Source organism: Lactuca virosa, chromosome 9, assembly GCF_052849685.1.
Source record: "Lactuca virosa cultivar CGN04683 chromosome 9, Lactuca_virosa_CGN04683_v6, whole genome shotgun sequence".
NCBI classification, from domain to species: Eukaryota; Viridiplantae; Streptophyta; class Magnoliopsida; order Asterales; family Asteraceae; genus Lactuca; species Lactuca virosa.
The window spans coordinates 131,680,554-131,707,241 of record NC_136434.1 but is presented as its reverse complement, the minus strand read 5'-3'; the positions used below and the strand labels follow the sequence as shown (position 1 = coordinate 131,707,241).

At 37.5% G+C, this 26,688-nt stretch overlaps 2 protein-coding genes across 4 annotated transcripts in view; both read right to left on the bottom strand.

Moving 5' to 3' along the window:
• Positions 1-8,233: 8,233 nt before the first annotated feature.
• Positions 8,234-11,655, bottom strand: LOC145136758 (uncharacterized). Its single transcript, XM_079070871.1, has 8 exons — positions 11,429-11,655; positions 11,127-11,328; positions 10,801-10,977; positions 10,560-10,709; positions 10,367-10,468; positions 10,227-10,297; positions 10,047-10,114; positions 8,234-8,799 (listed from the first exon to the last, which is right to left on the bottom strand). Exons 2-8 carry the CDS (start codon positions 11,319-11,321, stop codon positions 8,555-8,557), a joined length of 1,008 nt encoding a protein of 335 aa, XP_078926997.1. The 5' UTR covers positions 11,322-11,328; positions 11,429-11,655; the 3' UTR covers positions 8,234-8,554.
• LOC145136759 (uncharacterized) overlaps positions 11,602-26,688 on the bottom strand; it is a 47,360-nt gene continuing 32,273 nt past the window's right edge. The window contains exon 3 of one of the 3 annotated variants that reach the window (XM_079070874.1): positions 11,602-11,669. In XM_079070874.1, the coding sequence (XP_078927000.1) occupies positions 11,634-11,669 (36 nt within the window). In that variant the 3' untranslated portion in view covers positions 11,602-11,633. Of the gene's footprint in view, positions 11,670-17,809; positions 17,940-26,265; positions 26,388-26,688 lie in introns of those variants that run through there. The other 2 variants (XM_079070872.1, XM_079070873.1) reach the window with 2 other exon arrangements.

Sequence of the window (26,688 nt, the reverse complement as noted above, 5' to 3'; positions counted from 1 at the left end):
GCACCAAGGCCGGCCCTTTAGTTGTTATTGTTATGGTATGCTACATGTGGTTATGACCTGTTAGATCGGAATCAGGATAGACAGTATGTTATGCTCTTATGACCCGTAGGGATTGATATGTTAGTGACCTGGTAGGTCGGTGCTCTAGTTGCGAGAGATTGCTATGATTGGTGATCAGTGAGATAAATATGTTTGATGCTAGTATATGCCAGTATATGTTAGCTATGCGCACATGGTTATTTGCTTGTTGCTTGGGTTGAGGCGGTCCTGCTTTGTGCTGAAGGCCAACATACCCTATGAGCGGTACGGGGAGACTGTAGGCCCACGTGGCGGTCCAGTTATGCCGAAGGCTCGGGACAGATTCAGATAGACTGTAGGCCCTGCAGGGCGGTCCAGTCAGGCCGATGGCCCAGTATGGATGTTGTTGATTGTCTGTTACTGATATGGTATTATCGGTGTGGTATTGGTATTTTGGGGGTAGCTCACTAAGCCCTCGGGCTTACAGTTTTCAGTTTATTGTTTCAGGTACTTCAGGAGATCATGGCAAGACGAAGGCGTGACCGTACCGCTCATCATCCTTATGATCTGGTTATTGGGACACTCTGATGAATAATGATTGAAAACATTTTTGTAAACAAGTACTATCTGGTTTTTATTTGTGATTGAAAAAGTTTAAATTTGGCGTGAAAATTTTGGATGTTACATTTTATATATTTCAGCTAGCTTTTCAGCTAGTTTTACCAAACGTTATTTTTTATTAGCTAGCTTTTCAGCTATCAGCTAGCTTTTTATTTAACAGCTAGCTTTTCAGCTATCAGCTAGGTTTTCAGCTAACAACAAGCTTTTCAGCTACTACGCCAAACATAGCCTTAATGTGTGTATAATAAACAAAATCATATTCAGTTCACAATCAAATCAAATAAGTCTGGAACTTCTAATGCAAAACAGACTATACTTCATATATAAACTCTATCTATTGTGTGAATATATAACAAATCAATAGATAGGGGCATTATAGTAAATTCAATAACTAATTAATTAATTACCCAAATTATAATCCTATAACTATGGAATGAAAGCCATCAAAAATTCAAATCCTTATTTGAAACGATGAATTTGGATGAGTATGAGTTGTTCTTGCTTAACAATGATATGTCATGTCTTTCTTTTCAGTTGCTCCCACACTACCACCTCCAACATCAGCCTCTTCCATCCTCAAGCCTGCCCTCCTCTGTCAGCGCCTCTCTCCTCTGTAAGTTTTTCTTCTCCAAAAATTGATGTCTATTTTGATGTCCCTATGTACAAACTTTGTAAATCTGTCGATGCCGATATTCTCCTACGTTTCTTGATCATTTGGTCAATGGAGCTTTTGCTACCATTTAGTCAACACTACATGAATTGTCTGGTGTATGATGAAAAAAAAATAAGTTTTACAAAGTAGAAAATCTTTATCACATAAGGTGACGATGATGACTTTGTTTCTCCCTCATCACGTTCGTTGATTTTTATATTCTTAAATAATAGAACTCTAAAAGTAATTGAGAAATTAAATATCCTTCTATTTTTGTTCCTACAAATCCTCCTACTCAATTAAATGATGACATGTGTCATTTTAGTATACTAAAATATCATTAAATGAGCATTAAATGTGACACATGTCATCATTTAATTAGGTAGGAAGATTTGTATGAACAAAAAGTAGGAGGATTTTTAATTTCTCAAAGTAATTTAATCGATTAGAGGTTTTAGTTATTTCAGATTGAATCATGTATTTATTGAGTTAATTTAAAGGATAACTTCATATTAGATTTCATAACCGTGATTACAAAATTTCCAAATTAGTTTATACAACTAAAAAATATAATATTTTTTTATTATGCATTGTCTTGGCTTTTCTGTTAAAAACAAGTTTTGCAAAATAATATCCCATTGTAGAGTAGATATTCTTATAGAATCTATGAAATTAATTTGGTTAAAGTAATACTCTTCATGTTCTGTTAAGAATTATGTAGATTTAAGATTTTTTTTTTTGTTTCCAAGTTTCTAGCATCGTGACTTTGAATTTGTAAAGGTCTGTAGCCACATATTCTTACAGAATGTTGTGTATTTGGTACAAGTGAAACTAATTCTTGAAGAAATATTCTAGAAGAATTAATGTGGTATTCATTAGGTAAAAAATAAACATTGTTATTTAGTGACGTATTCAGATAGTGTTTTTTAGCCTTATATTCTTATAAAATGTGTGGTTTATTAGGTAAATGTCAAACTGATTGATGAAGTACTATTCACGAAGAATGAATGTGCTTTTCATTTTGTAAAATTTAGCACTTCTATTATGTAAGAATTATGTAGATTTCATCCATTAATTTTTTTTTAAAGTAAGAAAAAATGAGAATTCACATCATTTATTAGCTTTTATATATATATATATATATATATATATATATATATATATATATAACTATTTTTTAACCAATTTGAAATGACATAATGCATCAGTATTTTTTCCCCACTTTAGATAAAGGATTTTTTAGATTTTAGGTGATATATGCTATTTATTTCATAGTTGGTCACATTGATTTTGTGTTTTCTATCGACAAAACTGCAAAATTGGTCCTTGTGGTATTCAAAAAACTTTGGATAGGATCCAAAAAGTTTTCAACTTGCATGGATAGTCTAAAATCAAGAATTTTCTGAGAATTTGGTCCCTAATAAATTGAAAGGACTATTTTTCCCTTATTAATTCTCTTTTATATTTTATTTATTTATTTTAGTACTTTATTAATTATAGAAAACTAAAAAAAAGTCTCACCCACCCACCCCCACCCCATCCCACCGGTAACCCCCCCCCCCCCCTCTCTCTCTCTCATCTTCTTCATCAACAACTCGAATAAATCTTTACAAAATCGATGTTAAGCTATCAATTTTTGCCAAAATAAAAGGTTCCAAATGTCTTCAAGTGGTTTTCGTTGCCATTCAGATTCATCTTCAAACCCGATGAGAGTTTCTACTTGGATTAATCTAGATCCACCTTTCTCATCCAGAACTAGGGTTTTCTTCTTTATGATATGATGGGCATCAAGGGTTTTAATATGGATTTTAAGGAACTTGAATAACATGACAATGATACATGGCGTAGATCTGAGAAAGGCAGCACAACCATTTGAGAACGAGAGAGACTAAGTTAGGGTTTACAGAGGTGGCAACGACGGTCATTAGGATCGTTGTCGTGTTCGTCGAGATGCAGTTGCAAATCAAAGCTTCTTCTTCGTCAATCATTATCTTTGTCGAGTTGCAGATCGGAGCTTCCTCTAGGGTTTGTTGTGACATCGGCGACGAGGGTTTGCTATGACCGGTCACTTGGACTGTCTTTATCCTTCTTCCCATATCTGGAATTGATAGTTTTATCTTTTCTAGACATCTCAAGAGAAGTGAAGATAGAGGTGGTGGTGCTCGAACGAATGAAGATTAGTGGAGAAAGTCTCTAGTCGTATTTTCTTCTATCAAAATAGGGATGGGTTTTGAGAGAGAGAGAGAGAGACAGAGAGAGAGACAGAGAGAGAGAGTGTGTGTGTGTGTGTGTGTGTGATGGGTGGGCCAGCATAATTTCTTTTTTTGTTTTAATATTTAAAAAGTAAAAAATATAAAAAAATACAAAAAATAAATTAAAAGGGCAAAATAGTCAATTTAAGTGCTTCATGGACCAAAACTACGGAAACTTTTTAATTTTAGGACCAAAATCAAGGAAAAATCATGATTTTGAACCTTCCATGCAAGTTGAAAATGTTTTGGACCCTATCCAAAGATTTCTGAATACCACAAGGATCATTTTTGTAGTTTTGTCTTTTCTATCAATGTGTTTATTTATCAAAAGGTTGAAAAACAATCTCAACTTACACTTTTCCAAACATAAAAGTTGTTTTAAATCGCTTTTATTTTATTTTATTTTATTATTATTTTTTTTTAAACGGCAAATCTAATCTACTCCTAAACTACACCTTAAATCAACATATGTCTACGACGAGACTTGAACCCTCAACCTCAAGGAGGGAGGGCAACACCGGATACCGTTGGGCTTTTGATTGCTATAATTGAGTAATTTGTCGTATCTGTTATCATATTGTAGTTGAATTTCATTTCAAACATTCATCCTTATTTGTATAATGAGTTTTATTTTTATTTTTTTAATTATGGATGGTAGTTACTAGGGATCCTAACTTGCATAAAACTCTCACATTTTTGTCTTAATATATTTCTACCATGTGGATTTACCATGTTATTCCATTATTTTTGTTATTTTTGCTTGTCTTCTGTTGGCAACATTTTCAAGGTATTACAATCGTATTTTGTTTTTCACTGTTGAATGTAATGTCAGTATCATATTTTTCTTTTCTTTGATTATTCTATGTTATCGATTCATTTATAATACATATTGCCTACTTTTAATTGGCTTTTGATGATCTTCCTGTCAAAGTTTTGATTTTGGAAGTACAAAACCTACTCTAAAACGTATACTTGATGTCAGAAGGTGCAAGAATAATAGATCATATGCATGTCCACCAGAGAAGTGTTATATTATTCTTTAAAAATTTATTGTATTCTATATTGTATTATTCTTCCGAATGGATTCTATTATTTCAAAAAGTTATATTATTCTTTAAGAGTGTTAGTTGTTCAATTGTATTTAATTTTTTAATCTTCAAGAAAGTATTATTGTCATTTATTTTTTTCAAGAATGTAACCATTAATGTGTGTGTGTATATATATATATATATATATATATATATATATATATATATATATATATATATATATATAGAGAGAGAGAGAGAGAGAGAGATGGAAAGTATAACATATATATGAGTTTTAATTAATTATCTTTTTGAAACGGTACAATTACAAAACAAAAAAAAACATATTTAAAATATTTAATTAAATATTTTCGACATCACCCTATATAACATATGATCAATATATTAACGATTAAACCACTTTATACAACGACTGTATTACAATAATCCAAAAACAAAGAAAATATAAAAACAAAATAGTATAACAAACTTACAAATTAAAAGCTCTAATATAATAGCATATCTCCAAAAGTGGTCATAAGACCTCAACCCAACACAAAAACCTTTAAGCTTGTTTTCTTTCTGAAATTTGTATATGATTTGTATGCATGTCTTCCTAAAAAATTGGTCTTTTTATAATAAATTTTTCACTAAATGTTAATTAAACATAATATAAGTTATAAAACTTTTGAGTGTTAACTCATAATTAAGAAAACTTTTGAGTTACATTAGATAAAAAATATGGTTTCAAATGCATGAGATTCAAGAAAAAATGTTAGCTCTATATATATATATATATATATATATATATATATATATATATATATATATATATATATATATATATATATATATATATATTATAATAGAGGTCAAAACACTTCAACCAAAATTCATTTAAAATCTAATATTTCAAATGCTTTTTAATAATGATTGTAAAAATTTCAACATGTGTTACTTAATTGATTGATTAATAAAAATACTAATGTTTTGAAACTCCTAACTTTTAAACTTATATTATTTAATTTGTTATTTAACTAAAATATTTTTCCTATATAAAGATAACATTTTTATGTTTGGTTACTCATATTTGTTTATGTAATTAGAAAACAAGGTGTATATAGAATGACTACTTCAATTTCACATAGGAATCGATACCACTAGAGATGTATGTTGTCTTTAACCGGTGGTAGGAGATCCACATACCATTTTTAATTATTTATATTAATGTTTAGTAATATCTATTTTATATTCTTATTCACCTTAATTTTTTAGGTACAAATTAAGGAAAATGATTATCGGCGTACCAACATAAAGTCAAACGTACGCCTTGCAAAATATGTAATTAAAATTAAATATCATATTTACTAATCGACTTATTTTAAAACTCTTGATGACATTTATGTATAATGATATTTTTTGTATGACTTCATTCTTAATTTCAATGTTTAATATTTGAAAGTTCATATATGAAACATTGGATGTTTTGGTGTAATATAAATAGTGTAATATAAAGTTTATTAGTTCAATATTGTTTATTAATAGCTCATTCAAAACAACTTATTTTTTATTTATCCAAAAAAAATATTATCGGACATAAGAAAAGTAGATTATATTAATGTTATACAAAAACTTATAATATATATTGAATATTATAAAAGTAAAAGTAAAGTTTATAAGGTATGGACTATATTAGATAGTATCAAAATATAAGTTGATGAATTTTTATGTTATTTGATAATTCGGTTAATGCCCAAAACATGACTAAAAACGTAAATTTCAACATATTTCTATTTTTTCCTATAATTATTTTAACCACTTAAATGCATTTTTGCGCAACGCGCGGGGTTACGCCTAGTATATATATATATATATATATATATATATATATATATATATATATATATATATATATATATATATATATATATATATATATATATATATATATTAAAGATGTTCAAAGTTAGGAATAGTAAAGTAGCATGTTTTTTTTTGTCAATTTAGCCCCTTATTCTTTAGCCATTTTGTCATTTTTGTTCTTTGCAATCAAAATTTTTACATTTTTTTGGAACCTTTTAATATTTAAATTTTGGCCACAACACTTTAAGGAATTGACAACTTTGGTCCCTTTTCTAAAAACTTGCTAATCCAACCCCTTTAATTCTTTAGCCATTTTGACACTTTTGGTCATTCCAGTCAAAACTTTTACATCATGTTTTTTTCAACTTTGCCCCTCATTCTGTAGTCATTTTGACATTTTGGTCCTTGCAATCAAAATTTTTACATTTTTTTGGAACCTTTTAATATTCAAAGTTTGGCCACAAAATTTTAAGGAATTGAAAACTTTGGTACCTTTTCTAAAATATTGCTAATTCCAACCCATTTAATTCTTTATCCATTTTGACACTTTTGGTCCTTACAGTCAAAACTTTTATATTTTTTCATAAAAACACAAAAAATGGCCCGGGGCAAAGCCCGGGTTTTTCGCTAAAAGAGCCAACAACGAGTTAGGAATAGTGAAACTCACGTTTTTTACTGTTTTCATCCTTGCACTTTCTGTGTCTGTTATTTTCTTCTTTTTGTATATTTTTTTCTATATTGGTCCTCATATTTAACTTTTTTGTTTTTTTTTCTTGCCCTCTATCTATCCATCTCCCACTGTTTATCCGTATGAAAATAATCCAAAGTCAACTAAAAGAATCAACGACGACGCCTATTAATCTATAAACAAAAAAGACACTCAAATCAGGCGCACACGGCCCATGCGGAGCATAGGCAACATATCTAGTTATTATTAAAGAATATCATATGTGAACTTATAATTTATTACTCATTCTTCAAGAATAATAAGAATCAAAATTGAATTGCATCCTTTGACCCGTTCAAAGCAATCTTCAATAACAACTTATTTTTCAAGAATGATAAAAGATAAGAATAGAAATTGAATTATGAAAGCATTTAAAAATATTAATTTGTATTTCTCTCTCTTAATAAAATGCTACATTTTCCCTTACAACTAATTAAAATTAATTATATAATAAATATTAATTCATGTTAATAACATGTTTCTAAAAATCACAACCTTTCAATATATATATATATATATATATATATATATATATATATATATATATATATATATATATATATATATATATATATATATATATATATAATACTATTGTCACCTTTTGGAAATATTCACAACTTGACATACGATGGAAATTTTCACAATTTGTTATCCACTAAGTTGTATACAACAAAAAAAAAAAAAAAAGCACATCAGTTGTTTTCGATGTAAAAGCTATTGAGTCGAAGTTTATAATGTTTCGTTGTGTACTAAGAATTGTGAAATGTAGGCGTTTTCATACAAACTCCAAGTCATCACACACATTTTCCTTTACGACATGAATTCACCATATAGTATGCTAATACTTTTACGGAAATATCTTCGTCATGTAAAAACACTTTTCGCTTTAATATTATACACTTTTAATATACTCTTTAAACACACATCTAGCCATATATATAAGAGTTACATATATGTTTTGATCATGTACCACTACTAATATAATTAAAAGAAGTTATCATCTCTCTTAGTATTTGATTTATATATAATTTTGATTTTTTTTTTGGATAGGTGATCAAATAGTCAGTACTTGTCTAAAATGATATTACAATTATGAAAAATATAATATTACAATTTCCGTCAAACATTCTAACTCTGCCTACTTGAGAAAAACAAAACAAAACCTAATCGAAGATGAAACCAATGAATTTCTCCCCCAACAAAGGGATCATATTAAATATATATATATATATATCTATACTTTGATATAACAATTTCTGTAGAGAAAAACAAGACTTCTATTTTTCTTTTTTTTCCTTAAGAAGAAGACAAATATTTGGGTTGTTTTCCCTAGCTCCTACTACCTATAAATATATATTACTAAAATGTTTTTTTTTCGGGTCAAAATCGGTCATCTGCAAGTAGTGTCTACATTCGACAATACTTGTTTGAGTTTCTCATAAGTCATGAATACAATCCCAATGCTGGGGACCACCTTGTAATATTCGGGCAATATTCCTCTGTATATGCCACGTAGGCCTTCTGCCCGTATTATCTGCCCGAATGTACCAAAAATACCCGTATTGTAAACACGTGCCCGACCCCCTGCCCCTTCCAACTGCATCCGCCTCCTCACCAAATCCAGTGGAAATGTTACTGAAATAAATTGTTAAATTGTTTGTAGATATAAACAAATAAAGCTGAAAGTAAAAAGGAATAAGGATAAACACGTAAATACTATAGTAATACACAAATAGTGAATACAAGTTGAAAGTAGAGAGGAACAAAACAAAAGTACTTAGAATACTCATATACTACTCCATTACTCAAATTCTAAGCCTCTACACCTTCCTATCTAAGGTCATATCCTGAGTAATAGTCAACTCATTCAAGTCTAATCTCACGTTATCTTCCCATTTTCTTCTCATATTAACACACGTATTATCTCCATCCTCTTAAACTATGTTTGGCGCACCACAGCTAGCTGATAAGCTAAGCTTATTTTTCGAGTTTTTTAAAATGTTGTCATGTTTGGCAAGCCAAAAAATAGCTTATATATATATATATATATATATATATATATATATATATATATATATATATATATCAGCTAGTTTTACCAAACGTCATTTTTTTAGCAGCTAGCTTTTCATATAACAGCTAGATTTTCAGCTATCAGCTAGTTTTTCAACTAACAGCTAACTTTTCAACTACTACGCCAAACATAGTCTTAACTGCAGACATTTTTCGTCTCATATGGAGATGACCGCACTACCACAACCTTGTTGATCGACGCCACTCCCAACTAATTTTTCTTTACACTGTGCGACAATATTCTACGATATGTCCACCGCAACATCCTCATTTCCTCTCATGCTCCTTTTTACTTGGCCAACATTCAGATCCATACAAAGACTAGATATCTTTAAGAGTTATTTGGACATTGCATAAAGTTTTGTAATAAATATGTATTTTTTTTCACTTAACCTAATTATGGGTATAAACTCAAATATATCTAAGAAAAACCTTCAAACATCCATCACAAGACCCCAAGTGCCTACTTACTTACTGTTTTTGAAAAGGATTAACCCCAAGTGCCAACTCCATGGCTGGCTCTAAGGGAGAATCTTTATCTGGTTTACATTTTTAGTGCCTCGCAACCTGCTTCTCTGCACCAAAAGCATCGAAGACAGCTACAGGCATTAACTTCTTTTTTTTTTTTTTTCGTGAAAAATTAATCTTTAAAACAACACTATTACATCCTATATTCTTTTTTCAATGCACATTGCCATATAGTAAATGCTAAATGCACCATGAAAAACAAGCATTTTCCATCTTCTTCAATCAAGAAAGGAAAAAAGAGAGATGTATGATGTATTGTATCCCACTAACTATTAACTAACCTGTTGATGATGCAATTCCTGAAAGACTCCCACAAGCCAGGCTAACTAGAACAGTAGAATCTTGTGGTCTGTTACCATAAAAAGTAAAAACATTACCTTTATCAGATAATGGAACTTAAAACACAATGGAGATCAAAGTTAGTATTTATAATGTATAAAAGTATATAAAATTATAAATACCTTTGCATTTGCCAGTAAGATCTTGTGGTGTCATAAACTGAAAAGCTAATTGCAAGATTTGGGCCAACACCCTGTAAAGCCATTTATGAAGTCAAATAAAAGGGAACAATAATACCAAATAAAGGAATGAACTTTATTACCAATAGACAAGCACCAAGTCCTTTATAGAGGCCAAAAATCCCCTCTTCCCTGCTTATGGTGCGTAAAGCATGCCATATACCTCTATAATATAAAACATTTCTCTACAAGATTTTAACAATTTTGGAATTAGGACATGAAAAAAGATAATTGCCATTTGCCAAATAATATGATTATGATTTATCAAAATCCTACCTGTGCTGAAAGGCGAGTTCTTACAAGATCCAAAGGGTATGTAACAGAAGCAGCAGTTATACCAGCTAAACCACCACCTGCAAGGCGTATACACAAGTCTGCACTTATGTTTGTTCCATTGCTCTCAACTCCCATGAACATTTGTAGTAACTGTAGAATTGAAGAACAAAGAAAACATTATAAAATCAAATTCAAATGTACATGTGGCTACAGAATTTCAGCAAAGAACGTTTGTACCAACATTCTTGTAGCGTTCAAATGCGTAGAAACTGATGGAGGAGTAAGGTAGACGATGAGCAATTGTCACTAAGTTCCCTTTCCAGAATGCACGAAATCCTTCTTCATTGACTATACGTGTAGCTTCACGCCATATACTGGCTTTTCTTAAGGTAGAAGCATCAGAATGCATACCTTGCACCTGTAGAATCAAGAAATTCCAGCTTGAGATACATGAGCTCTGATTAATTTTCGATTTCAAATATATTTCCCAAATCAATCAACAATAAGTCTCAGGTCACTGATTGAAGTGTATGAAATACACAAATTAAGAAGGATATAAAAGAAAACCTGGAAAAGTATAGTGAGGCGAGCTAAAGGTGCAGTGCAGGTCTTGCTAACGGCTCCGGCGACACCACCGGCTATGAGCTGAGACACCGTCCCTACCTGAGATTGCTGCTGTTGCACCGGCCTCTGGTGATGCGTTACCAATTTACGAGCGGGTCCACCGCCTTCCACCACCCCCACCGTCGCTTCCGTTTGCATATTTAATCTGAAAGTTCATCCCAAAGAATATATATAAAGTCTTTAGTGAATGAATCGAAGAAAAAACCGAAATGTTACAGCTAATTTTGGATAAAACAGGCGCGTACTTGAGATCTGTCTGTAAAATTACAAAACCCTAGCAGATGACGATCTTGCTTCTCCGATGAATCACGAAGCTTGGGTTTGAAAAGGTTTCAACTTGTTGGCTAATTGTTGTAGCTTATCCAGCTTTAGAACTTGATAATGGCGTATGAATGGCTGTTGACGATAACTCCTAATCGGCGTTGGAGAGCACCAAGCAATACCCCCATTTCATCTCCTAAAAAAGATTGTACTTTGATTACGTAGCTGAAAAGGAAATAAAGGTCGGTTATTTCAATATATTATTTTCTCTTTTTAGTATGATTTTAACATTTAGGTTATTTTTATCACGTTTAAACTTAAAACTAGTTTATTTCTTTTTGAAATGTTTGATAAATAGAAGAATCATATATAATTTTATTAATTATAGAATAACTTTATTTTGTATAAGTTTTTTTATATTATTTTATGTATTTTAATTATTTTTATCAACTAGTAATTAATTTTTTTTAATTAGTGTGTCAAGTATAACTTTAATATTTATGTTTTGATATGATTGTGATATTTAAGTTTAAAAGGAAACCTTATATATGTATGTAATTCAAGCTTAAAAGGCTGGCAATATATGCATTTTATTGTATTTTGTATACTTATTTTTATTTTGAAACATTTATAAGTATACAAGTGGCTTTAGTTTATATTTTATCAACAAGTAATTAAAAAATCCAAACTAAAAATAGGTTGAACGCATGACTACGAAGTGCGAGATATGCTATATACATTGATTGTTAATAAAGCGGTGCTCGAATTTTTAACTTGAAACATTCATCATATTAATCTGCTTCACCTTTGTACTTTCGGTGTGAGTGTGATGTAGGGAAAAAGTTTAAGTAGAGATTAGGAGTTAGGTGGTCTCATGACTCACCTTTTTTTTATAATTTATATAGAAAAAATATTATGATCAAATTTTAAAATTTTTCAAGATCTGCCTTATAGTTATAAGTTGGACGAAAAAAAAGAAATAAAACAAATATATAATTTATAAACAGTGATTTTTTTTTTTTTGAAATGGTTTATTAAACCCGATTAAAAAACTGTATGGTTTTCTATTCCATATTTGTTTGATGAGGTCATATAAAATATATATTTGTATGCTTAAAACATGTAATCCATTTATGCAAAAATTAGGCATTGTTTATGATAACGGATATTTTGTAATTGTATTTTGTATATAATTATTTTAAAAGTTCTAAGGAAAACAAAAATGTTTATATGTTAGCCATCCCAACCCATTTTAGATGACTAAAAGTTGTTGTGTGGACTTAAATTTGTTATAATTATACAAATTTTGCTTCATACAAATTGCTTTGATGAATTACAGATGACAAATCAAATATAAAATGCTACATATTCTAGACTAGTTTTAGTTTATAGATCATATTTTCAAAATCAATACATTTATGGTCTATGTTTTTGGAAGCAATTATTTAAAAATTATATTGTCAAAAGAGAAATTATTTGAAATTTACATATTGTTCTATAGGAATTCCAACAAAGGGTCCGAACAGTAATTTTCACGTGCCATAAAAAAAGACAAAGTAAAGAAAAGGGCAGAGAGAGTTTTGGGACCATCTAAAAAGAGTAATAAAATATATTTCCAGTTGGTAAAGAATATCTCTACTTGTGGCTTCGGAATATTCTTTCAACTCTTATAATACATTTGTAATTTACGTATTTTGTTTGTGACTAAATTATATCACATGTCACTCGAATTTCAGCGTTTTAAATGTGTAATCAACTTAAATAAAAGTCAAAAGAGGTTGCCAACTTTCTAATAGCTAATAGGGCTCATTTTTTTTTTTTTAATCTAAAATGACAAAAATACTATTGATCGCAAAGTATTAGCCTTTTTGCAAATTAAAATATTATCGTATTTTCATTTAGAGTATTAACATTTTAAACTTTGGTGTTTTACCATGGTATGTGGACGGAATTTTTTATTGAAAAGAATTTTTTTTTAAAGATGAGAGAGAGAGAGTCATGAAGATAAATGAGATTCATTATAACTAATGTTATATTCGTCTGGTGGACGAGTTCATCTATGTAAAAATAACCAATTTTTTTTTGGAAAAATGACCACATGATCCTGAATACCGTATTTCGGAGCACGAAGTTTTGTTCCGGAGTTGTGATCCGGAATACGATATTTCGGAGTATTTATGATCTTCTTCTGTAGTGGATGTCGGTTGGTGGGGATGAGGTCCGAAATTTGACACTCCGTACCTTCTGGACTGAAAAAATGTATTCCGGACTGAAGTCTGTAACGGTCGTACATTCCGGAGAGCTAGAATTAGGGTTTTTGTATGTTTGTGTTCCAAATATGCAATAAACTTGTGTTTTTAATATATTTGTGTGTTTGATACTTTCCATAAACGTTCTGGAATGAGTACGTATACGAGTTTTTTTCGAGTTCCAATTTCTAGTGGAGGGCAATGACAACATATCGACGAGTGTATGCAGTATCTTGTTCCGGATTACACATGATTTGGTGTAGATATAAACAATTATATCAACTTCTTTGGGTTAGTTACGTTGGTTGCTTCCAAGTCTAGGTTACACACTAATCAAATTCGTCTATCTTTTCAATGTCCTGGATCAAATATAGTTATGCAGATTTTTAACGATCGTGATGTTAGATATTTTCTTGGTTTTGTTACTACTATGCCTCCCAACACAGTACAATTATTAGTTGTTAATAATGTTTTGGAAAGTGGTAGTAATCGATTTCCCAGGGAAAATCGTTATGGAAATAGTTATTCTGGTGCTAAAGTAATCAAATTTGTAATTTATTACCTATGACAACCAACCATGTTCATTTTTACAATGAACTTATACATGTGGGTGATTATAGGTCTAAAGGTAAGGTTGTTGTTCACGCTGACCTTACTATTGATGTTGATGAATCTGCGAATGATGAGGCAAAACTAATAATGTTGGTTGATGATGGTAATATAATCCACATGTAGAGCTAGTTCAATATTTTCTGAGTTACACTAAATTTGATGGGGATGATCATTAAGATGGAGAGGAGGAAACCGATCCCTTACAACCTCGAAAAGCACAACAGGAAAAGCTTCCTTTTTATTTTTCTGATTCTGAAGAAACACAACCCACCCATTGGGGTATGCCTAAACCTTTACCATTGCCCGAATTAACTCAACAAAATCGTAAAGGGGCCACAACGCATAACTATAATTCCCATCTGAAGTTATACCAACTCTTCAAAAACAAAGGATCACTTAAGCTTAATTTAGGATTGAAAAGTGTCACTGAAGGTTTCCAATATAATGTGAAAAAATCTACAAAAGATAGGTTTGAAGTTGTTTGCTATATGGATAATTGTGACTAGTGGATTAGGGCAACAAAACATAATACTACTGGTACATTTCAAGTGGTTAAACTATCATAGAAACACACTTGTTCAAATACACAACTACGTCCTCATCACCGAAAAGCCAACAAAAAGGTATTGGGTTACTTCCTGAAGGGCATATTAGCTGATAGTACCCGTAATATGTTTCGGGGGAAACAGATACAACGAACTTTAAATAATTGTCTTTGTATACATATTTCGTATTAGCAAGCATAGAATGCTAAAATGTATGCTCGAAATCTATTGAGAGGGACCCTTCAAGAAAGCTTTCTAAGACTACCTTTGTACTGTTACAATGTGGAGAAGAAGAATCCAGGGACTGTTACACATATAAAGACGAGTGATGACAACAAATTTGAATACTTTTTCATGGTTATCAGTTGCGCGGTAATATATTTTCCCTCTATTTTATATACCTACTTCTTTATAGTTAACGTCCATACATATGCGTTCACTTTAATTAGATTATTAATTACTTTTTAGGTTCGAGCATATCAAAGATGTTTGCGTCCTATTATTATCATTGATGTCGCACACCTTAAAGGGAAATACTTGGGCACCATGTTCCCAACAGTAGGCATGGATGGTAATAACCAACTCCTCCATATTGTATTTTTTGTTGGGAAAAGTGGAGAGTCATGGATTTGGTTTTTATCAAGACTCAAAAAATGTATTGGGGACATGTCATCTTTGTCTATTATATAAGATAGAGCAAATTCAATTGAAATGACCATTCAAGTCGTGTTCTCGAATGCATATCACGGACTTTGTTATCGCTATTTGTTGATGAATATGAGAGCAAAGATCGGCTAGCACGAGAGAACAAAGATTTTGTTTTGGGAGGCTGCAAAGGCTTACCGAGAGTCTAATTTCAAAGAAAACTTGGGTAGGCTATGTCGTGAACTAAACGATGATTGTTGATTGTCAGACATGGCTAGACAGAATCGGTAACGAGAGATGGGCAAGGTCGTGTTTCCTTATGGTTCGGTACAATATTATGACATCAAACAGTGTCGAGTCCGTCAGTACATTATCAAGAGACGTAGGGAAACTACCGATAACAATGTTGATCGATTTCTTTTCGAGCAACTATGCAACAATGGTGGTGCCAGCGACGTAATGCTGGAGGTAAGTGTTTCCATTTATTGTAATAGTTTAATGATAACTTTAGTGTAATTTACTGCGGATGACAACATATACGTAAATTTTTGTTATAGCTGAAAGCAAAAAAGATGTTACTAAGTATGTTGAGAAGGTCATCGACAGGAGGATTAACAAATCCTCTGCTTTTCGGGTATACCGGATTGATCAAAGCAGATATGAGGTGACTGACCAAATGAAAAATGGTATAGTAAACTTGGAAAGTTGTTATTACACGTGTGGGAAATGGCAATTGTCCGGTATACCTTGTACTCATCCTATGGCGGTATTCAAGGTTCTGAGATATCAAAACTGCAGTGCATGGGTGTCATCCTACTTTACAATGGAAACATATCGATCAACATATGTAGAGGCTGTGTTTCATGTGCCAGTTCCAGCTGAATATGAAGAACCAGATGAAGTCATGGTTGTTTTGCCACCATTGATGGATAAACAACAAGTCGGGCGACCTAAAAACCATAACCGTATCCTATCCCAAGGTGAAGGTCCGATTCAGAAAAATGTAGCCATTGCCAAAGGATCGGTCACACAAGCAGAAACCGTGATGCTCCGTTTCCCGCAGAGTAAAAAAAAGTGAATCTTCAAGTAGGACCAAGTCAAGTGCCAAAAGTAATGTTAAGTCTAAGAGTAGCGTCACACCCCCGACCGAAGCGGCATAACACGTCGGGTTGTGCAGTTCATGAATCACAGGTAAACCGAATATATAGAACAAGAACAAATAGGCATATAAGACAACAACAAGTAAACAAGGTCACTTGTAATCCAATCCGTCTTGAATGTCTGTTTAGTGATTTTGTGAGAATACATGTAGTTTTGAGGCTCAACACAAGGTTGGTGAGAGTTATAGGTTTTTTGCTAACAACAATAATACTTTTAAAAAGTCTAAAAAGTATATTCTTCATAAGTATAACAATACTTAAAACTGTGTTTCTAAAGAATCTTTGAAAGCAAAAATGTATCCTTCTGTAACTAAATTCATACTTAAAACTATGTTTGTAAAGAATCCTTGAATATACTTGAAAAACAAACTGTATTGTTTCATAAGTAAATCCATACTTAAAATAGTTTTGAAACAAACCAAGCCCATGGTTTGTAGTAGAGACCATAAGTAAATCCATACTTAAAATAGTTTTGAAAGAAACCAAGCCCATGGTTTGCGGTGAGAGAGAGAGAGAGAGAGATAAAGATTCTAGTTAATGTTTATAGTGAATCCTATAACCGAGCTATGTGACTGAATGTACCCCCTACGTCGCTTCATTATATGTCATAGTAATGATAGTAGACACTTATCACCCGCTTCGATTGATCGGTCGAGGTTGTAGCTAGCAATCGCAGGTGGGGATGTCAACCCTCTATAGATCTATACATATGTATTTCGCTCCGAAGATTAAAGTATAGTAGTGTGGGTATGCTAAGTGTTTTAGACTTAGCTAATGAATAGTATCTTACTATAAAGCTCTTAACTAAGGTACGTGTCATTGACTAGGTCAAAGTTCAACATCGGCTTTTAAGAGCTACGATTGCTAGTCGGGTTGTGAAGTTGTACTTGCAATAATAATTATTAGACTTATTCAAGTGGGATACTGTTGGATTAGGTGTCTAAGCCCATAACTATAATTGGTATGTACTTGACCCGAGAGTAGCATGGTCCATTTGGGTTGCATATCACCAGGACAATTTGATATGGTGGACCTTTGAGAAGAGGTAATTTATGATTTTTTAATATATTATAAGTTCTAATATATTAATATGAAATCATATGTAACGACGAAATTTTTCAAAACAGTTTTTCACATTTTAAAACATACTTTCATTCACAACATTATAAAAATCTCATTGTTTCACATAACATTCCATAAAGCGTATCCCAAGATCATAAATATAAAAAGCTCCTCGTGTGTGTACGGATCATGCCGGCGCCTTCCCGCGATCCTCACTGGTACCTGAAACACATAACATAACACTGTAAGCATAAATGCTTAGTGAGTTCCCCAAAATACCACAAATAACACATACTAGCCACTCGAGGCTATAACTCTGTGGACCTTCCGGTCCTAACTCTATGGACCCTCTGGTCCTAACTCTGTGGACCCTCTGGTCCTAACACTGTGAACCTTACGGTTCTAACTCTGTGAACCTTACGGCTCTAACTCTGTAACTCTGAAATACACACAGCATATGTCACATAGAAATAATGCAGTGCAACACATCACATACATAACATACAAAATACTCTATCACATAGCTCTATTACCACTCAAGGTAAAGTATAGTGAGAAGACTCACCTCGGGTATCTCGGATGATCTCGCACACGAATCTACTGATCTAGTCCCCGCCTAATCACATACAAAGTATCCTCAATAAGTAAGGGCTCTCAAAGGCTAGATTAAACCCCCTTCTACGATCCCTCAGAAGGGTAAAAGGCCATTTTACCCCTCCTTGACTCAAAAGTCCAACTGTTGACCGAAACCCTAAAAGTCAACGAAAGTCAACGACCACTCTTGACCCGACTCGTCGAGTGCACTAAGGTGACTCGGCGAGTACACGCCTGCCCTCTTCGCCCCTGGTCCTTTCTTGACTCACTGGGTCAACCCTATACTCCACGGGTCATCACAGATCGCGAGTCGCGGGGCAACCCGACTCAACTCGTCGAGTCCGCTCATGGACTCGGCGAGTTCATTCCATGCTCACACTCAAATGACCTTCTGAGGTCAGATCTGTTCCTCTAATCCATAGATCTGGCCTTCCCAACCACTATAATCATGTAAAGGTCCGACCTTTACACCCATGCAATGACCATAAAGCTTCTTTGGGTGAAATAACCCCTAAAATGGCAACCTAGGGCCATATCTCTAATGGAATAGCAAAAAACAATATGGATAGGACTCTCTGGACCTCTTAAGGTCCAGATCTAGGAAGAACTCCACCTTGGGACCTCACATACTTTGAATCCAAGCCAAAGAAGGCACAAGAAAACCCTAGATTCAGCTAGAACACCAAATACACGAGTTTGAGCACAGATTAGTACCTCTAGTAGCCTCATCTGATGAAATGGATGATAGATCTGAGCTCCTCAACCTTCCTTGTTTGTCCTCCTTCCTTCTTTCTTGCAAAATCACACTTAGAGTGATGAACTAGCCTTCTTCTTGCACCACAAGCCTTCTCTCTGATTTCTAGGGTTTCTCAGGGGTCTGATAGCCGTAAATGGGGGCTATAAAGGTCCTTAAATAGGGCTCAGGCCTCGAGAATTAGGGTTTCATTAAACAGCGTGGACTCGCCGAGTCCGTCACTAAATCAGTCCAACCATACGCGATCCTACTCGGCGAGTCTGGGCGCCTACTCGCCGAGTCCCTCTCCAAAACTCAATATAAATGCATAAAATAAGATAAATGGGAATCCGGATGTTACAATTCTCCCCCACTAGAATCAGACTTCGCCCTCGAAGTCCTGCTCGACAAACAACTCTGGATGCTGCTCACGCATCTCTAACTCCGGCTCCCAGGTCAGCTCGGACCCCTTCCGATGTTGCCACTGGACCTGCACCAGAGGCACTTCCTTGTTCCTCAGACCCTTGATCTTCCGATCCCGGATCGCGATTGGTCTCTCAGCATAATTCAGGCTCGCATCCACCTGAATATCCTCCAGTGGTACTACCGCCGACTCGTCGGCTATACACTTCCGCAACTGGGACACGTGAAAGGTATTATGGATCTGGCTCAACTCCTCAGGTAGCTCTAACCGATAAGCTACCTTGCCCACTCTCGCGGTCACCCTGAATGGACCGATGTACCGGGGCCCTAACTTGCCCCTCTTCCTGAACCGGATCACTCCTTTCCAAGGAGATACCTTCAGGAGTACGAAATCTCCTACCTGGAACTCCAGCTCAGATCGTCGCCGATCCGCATAACTCTTCTGACGACTCTGAGCCGTCAGTAATCTTTGTCTAACCTGCTGTATCTGCTCCGTCGTCTGCAACACTATTTTAGTGCTACCCATCACACGCTGCCCTACCTCACCCCAACAAATGGGAGTCCGACACCTCCTACCATACAACAACTCGAAGGGAGGCATCCCAATACTAGAATGATGGCTGTTGTTGTAGGAAAACTCAGCCAACGGTAGGTACGTGTCCCAACTTCCTCCGAAGTCCAACACACATGCTCGGAGCATGTCCTCGAGCGTCTGAATCGTCCGCTCACTCTGCCCGTCCGTCTGGGGGTGGTAGGCGGTACTGAAATGCAACCTCGTACCCAACTCCTCGTGGAACTTCTTCCAGAACCTGGAAGTGAAACGTACATCTCGATCAGACACGATCGAGATTGGTACTCCATGACACGATACCACCTCTCTCACATACAACTCTGCCAACCTCTCGGCAGAAGTGCTCTCACTGATAGCAAGAAAATGCGCGCTCTTCGTCGGCCGGTTGACGATCACCCAAATTGCATCGACGCCCCTCGCGGTCCTCGACAATTTGGTGATGAAATCCATACAAATATGTTCCCACTTCCACTGGGGAACCTCAAGTGGCTGCAACTGACCGTGCGGACGCTAGTGCTCAGCTTTAACCCGGTCAAGCACCTCTCAACAACCCACGCTACATCCCTCTTCATGCAGGGCCACCAGTAATCTCTCTTCAGGTCCAAGTACATCTTAGTGGCCCCGGGATGGATCGAGAACCTCGATCTGTGCGCCTCCTCCATCAACACGGTACGTGCCCCGCCTGTATACGGCACCCAAACCCGACCCTGAAAGGTCATAAGCCCACGTCTATCGGTAACGAACTTCGGTGCCTGCCCAATCACCCGCTCCCTCTTGCGGTTCTCTGGTCTCACGGCCTCTGCCTGGGCCTCCCGAATGGTGTCTAATACCGGAGTCATCACTGTCAATCTCAAGCAAACGTCTCGTATCGGGGCACTCTCCGCCCTACGGCTCAGGGCATCAGCTACAACGTTAGCCTTGCCCGGGTGGTACAGGATCTCACAATCGTAATCCTTCACCACGTCCAACCACCTCCTCTGGCGCATGTTCAGGTTGGGCTGATCCATCAAATACTTCAAACTCTTGTGGTCCGTGTATATGGTACACCGAACCCCATACAGGTAGTAACGCCAGATCTTGAGGGCGAACACCACTGCTCCTAACTCCAGATCGTGCGTAGGATACCTCGCCTCATGAGGCTTCAGCTGCCTCGATGCGTATGCAATCACGTGCCCCCTCTGCATCAGCACCGCACCCAACCCTGATATCGATGCGTCACAATACACCACAAAATCCTCCATCCCTTCCGGAAGGGCTAGCACTGGGGCTTCGCATAATCTCTGGCGAAGTGTCTCGAATGAGGCCTGCTGCTCCGGGCCCCAACTGAAAACCACGCCCTTCCGGGTCAACCTGGTGAGAGGCACGCCGATCTTGGAGAAATCCCTGATAAATCTCCGATAGTAGCCGACCAATCCTAGAAAACTCCTGATATCGGTGGGAGATCTCGGCACTTCCCAACTCATCACTGCCTCAATCTTGGCCGGATCGACCAATATCCCATTCTGGTTAACGAGATGTCCCAGGAACTGGACCTCTCGTAACCAGAAATCACACTTGGAGAATTTGGCGTAAAGCCTCTCCGATCTCAAAACTCCGAGGATCTCCCTCAAGTGCTCATCATGCTTCTCTCTGGACCTCTATGACACCATTATATCATCGATGAACACAATCACCGAGCGATCCAACATCGGCCCGCATACCCTGTTCATGAGATCCATGAACGCCGCCGGTGCATTGGTGAGCCCAAAGGGCATCACCACGAACTCGTAATGCCCATAACGAGTCCTGAATGACGTCTTTTGGATATCCTCATCACGTACTCTCATCTGATGATATCCCGACCTCAGATCAATCTTGGAGAACCAATACGCTCCCTGCAACTGATCGAACAAATCGTCTATCCTCGGTAATGGGTAACGGTTCTTGACCGTCAACTTGTTCAACTCCCGGTAATCAATGCACATCCGGTGTGAACCATCCTTTTTCTTGACAAAAAGGATCGTTGCTCCCCAAGGCGAGCTACTCGGTCTGATAAACCCCTTCCCCAACAACTCCTGAAGCTGTGAGGATAACTCCTGCATCTCTGGCGGCGCAAGGCGATAGGGCGCCTTGGCGATAGGTGCCGCTCCCGGGATCAAATCAATGCGAAACTCCACTTGCCTCTCGGGAGGCACACCCGGCAACTCCTCGGGAAAAACGTCCGGGAACTCACGCACTATCGGCACATCATCAACAGAACTCGGTCTCCCTGCTGCTACTCGTGTGTCCATCACATAGGCCACAAACCCATTACAGCCCTACTGTAGACTCTGTCTCGCTCTAGCAGCCGAACAGAATGCTGACCCTGAACGGGTACCCTCGCCGTACACTGTAAGAACTCCCCCACTAGGGTCTCGTATTGTCACCAACTGTCGCTCGCAGTCGATAACAGCCCCAAAACGGCTCAACCAATCCATGCCCACTATAACACATACGTCCCTCATCGCTATCGGGACCAGATCAATCGGAAACTCAACACCGAAGATTTCGAGCACACATCCCCGAATCACATCCGTAGCATACACTGCTCGCTCGTCAGCTATGGAAACTCGTAAAGGTCGACTCAACGCCTCCCGCTGGGCACTGATGTGCTGGCTAAATGCTAGTGACACAAAAGATCGACTCGCACCTGAGTCAAATAACACCAAAGCAGGTACAGAACTCACAAGAAAAGTACCTACGCATATCATAATATAAGCATAACATCTCAAGCTCAACATAAATAAATGAAGGAGTACATACCAGCCACGACATCGGGCGCTGCGCGGACCTCCTCCGCTGTCAACTGGAAGGCTCTCCCGCGAGCCTTCGGTGCCTCGGCCTTCGCTGGCCGACTCTCTATAGCTCGAACGGCAACAGGAGCAGATCCATGTGATGCTCCCTGGGCTGACCCTCGTAACTGCGGACACTCTGCCTTCCGGTGTCCGGTCTGGTTGCAGTGAAAACAGCCTGCAAACCCCTTGGGGCAATCCTTGGCCATATGCCGCTCCTTGCCATACTTGTGGCAAGATCCCGCTCTGCAAACCCCCTCATGACCCTTGCCGCACTTGGCACAAGTGCGACCCTTCTGGTTCCCTGATCTCGAATTGGCGGGCTTGGCCCGCTTGGCTGCCGGCTGGGACTGTGCCGGTCGCCGATCCCTCCCTTGAGACTCCGCCTCCTCCCTGGCCTGAGTCTCGAGCTCAATCTCCCTCTTCCGGGCATTTGCCTGAAGCTCGGCAAATGTCCGGTACGACGAGTTCGCCACGAACTCACGGATGTCTCTCCTCAGAATACTTAAATACCGACTCATGCATGCCTGCTCGGAAGACACGTGCTCAGGGCATAACATCGCCCTCTCATGGAACATCCTGGTGATCACTGTAACAGACTCGGTACCCTGCTTGAGGGTCAAAAACTCTTGGGCCAAACGTTCCCTTTCCACCGGGGGAACGTACTCATCACGAAACATAGCGGTGAACCTCTCCCAGGTCACCGCGGCAAACTCTGCAGGTGTGTAGTGCGCTGTCACAAACTTCCACCAGTCCTTCGCTCCCAAGCGAAGCTAGTTCAGCGCGAACCGAACTCTCAGATGCTCCGGACAAGAACACGTATAGAAGCATCCCTCAATGTCAGAAATCCATCTCATCGCAGCAATCGGATCCTGCGTCCCATCAAACTCTGGTGGCTTCGTGTTGCTGAACTCTCGGTACAGCAATGAGTCACCCCCCTGTGGCCTGGCAGCAGCGATGGCTGTGGTGGCCGCAACAACAGCTGCATCAGTAAGAGCGGCGTACCGCTCATCAAAAGTCTCGATCAACGTGGTCTTGATAGACCCGAACATCTCTGGTATCTCAGCTCGAATGGCCGCAGCCACCTCCTCATGAATCAATCTGCGGATCTCCTCATCACTGGTACCACTGCCTCCTGGGTGATGACGCGTCCCAACCATGATGTCTCTGAAATACAACACGAAAGAAATCAGAGACTCGCTCGAGTATACTCACACTCGATAACTCAACTCTACTTGTTCCCTGGTACCCAAAGGATTCATACTTAGAGTGCGTACTGCTCCGGTGTCTTCAGTAGTACGGGCCCTATACTACCGTCCACACCGCATCAGTATTCACCCTAAGTCCTCCTCCTTGGATCCCGGATCACAAGTACTCTATATCTCTCTCAACTCAGGCTACCCTCCAGTAGACCACTCATAAGCTCCTCGCTGCTACCTACTTACTCTCGAAGTATCTCATTGTAGCAATAACTCCTAGGCTAAGGCATCACAAATCAGGCCCACTCTAGTCCTAACCATGAATACCTAGCCTACTCTAGCTGTAACACCGGATTCCTGGTACGATTTTATTTAAGTATTTTCTTAAATTTTTGCCATGAACTCGGCGAGTCTGCGTCCCGACTCGCCGAGTAGCAGCGAGGTGGACATGGGATTTAAGCTGGGAACTCGGCGAGTCGACATATGGACTCAGCGAGTCCACCTGTCTGGATGAAACTCTATTTTCAGACTTTGCACCCTATTTTACCCATTCTAAAACACCCATTTCGTCCCATTTTCCTCCCAGAGAGCAGTAGAGAACAACCCTAGCTCCTTTAGTGTTCTTGAGTGATTTTGATCTTTCAAAGAAGGTTTTGGAGCTTAGAAGAAGAAGGAGGAAGTTGGAGTGTTCCAGATGTGAAGGTAGATCCGAAATCTACTCTGGGGAAGGCATCAAATCAGGTAATAAAACCCTCACTTTGCTCATTAGCTCTTAAGTTCCTTTTTGTCCCCAATGGTTGATCTTCAAGCCTTAAAACCCCCAGATTTCGTGTGTATATGTGATAACCAGACCCTAGGAACTGAGACCCATGAGTTGGATCAGTTGCATGTCTCAGATTTGGCCAGATTGGGTGAAGAGTCGAAGGGAACTCGGCGAGTGCCAAAGTGTACTCGGCGAGTTCCATGAAGATGGCCTTAGACTCGACGAGTTGGATGAACAACTCGGCGAGTTCTATGAAGATTGCCTGGTACTCGGCGAGTCGTTCTTCAAACTCGGCGAGTCCCTTGAATATAGGCTTGAACTCGGCGAGTGTTCTTCAAACTCGGCGAGTCATATGAACTGTCACTAGGATAAGAAGGGTTTAAGTGTAGGAGGTCCAACCCTTCGTAGTCGCACGTGGAATTAGCAATTTAACGTGTAGCTATAGTCCCAGAATCTCCAAATCTCCAAGGTTGATGTTCTGATGGAAGATTGGAGCGAATTGTGAGATCTGTTCGTCGGACTCGGCGAGTCCCCCCTTGGACTCGGCGAGTCCAGTCGCGGGTTTGTTAGTTGTCCCCGTTTAGCGAGTCAGGCTGACTCAGTGAGTGGGAACAGGGACCCGATGAGTCAGAGTCGGGCTAGACGTAGAAGGACTCGGCGAGTCGCTATATGGACTCGGCGAGTCCAGTCAATCAGAGAGTTGACTTTGACCAAGAAGTTGACTTTGACCAGTCATTTGACCTAAGGGGTATTTATGAGTACCTAATCCATGATTACAGATTTATAGCCGGAGGGTTACCGGTCGAAAGGACCGAAGGGGTAGGTCGGGCACCCAGATATGCCTGACAGTATCTGTATGTTATGTGATTGTATGGTATGTGGTACGATGGGGGAACTCACTAAGCTTCGTGCTTACAGTTTACAGTTTTGTTTCAGGTACCTCTTCAGCTAGGGGAAAGGAGCCGGCGCGGTAGCGGCATATCACACACACTCTTGTTTCCGCACTATGGATTTCTGGGATGTACTCTGAATATTTTACTATGATGTTACCGGTTTTCAGACATGAATTAATATTATGAATGTTTTGTAACGATGTTTTTATGTATTAACCTAATTTAAAAATGAAATTTTTAGCTGGTATTTTTGGGATGTTTCACTAGCATGCATAGCATATCACATAATATCTCATAGCACATAATGTAAGGGTATTTTGGGAAATCACCGTTCGGGCGCTGGCTGATCGTACACACTGCTCTGCTATGCTCTTTTCAATCCTTTTACTCTTTTTAGAAAAATTGTTGATTTTATGAAAAACTTTCTCAAATCCTCAGTTTGAGTTCAAATACATCCGAAGATACATCCGAATCCCTCAAACCAAGGCTCTGATACCAACTTGTAACGACAAAATTTTTCAAAACAGTTTTTCACATTTTAAAACATACTTTCATTCACAACATTATAAAAATCTCATTGTTTCACATAACATTCCATAAAGCGTATCCTAAGATCATAAATATAAAAAGCTCCTCGTGTGTGTACGGATCATGCCGACGCCTTCCCGCGATCCTCACTGGTACCTGAAACACATAACATAACACTGTAAGCATAAATGCTTAGTGAGTTCCCCAAAATACCACAAATAACACATACTAGCCACTCGATGCTATAACTCTGTGGACCTTCCGGTCCTAACTCTATGGACCCTCTGGTCCTAACTCTGTGGACCCTCTGGTCCTAACACTGTGAACCTTACGGTTCTAACTCTGTGAACCTTACGGCTCTAACTCTGTAACTCTGAAATACACACAGCATATGTCACATAGAAATAATGCAGTGCAACACATCACATACATAACATACAAAATACTCTATCACATA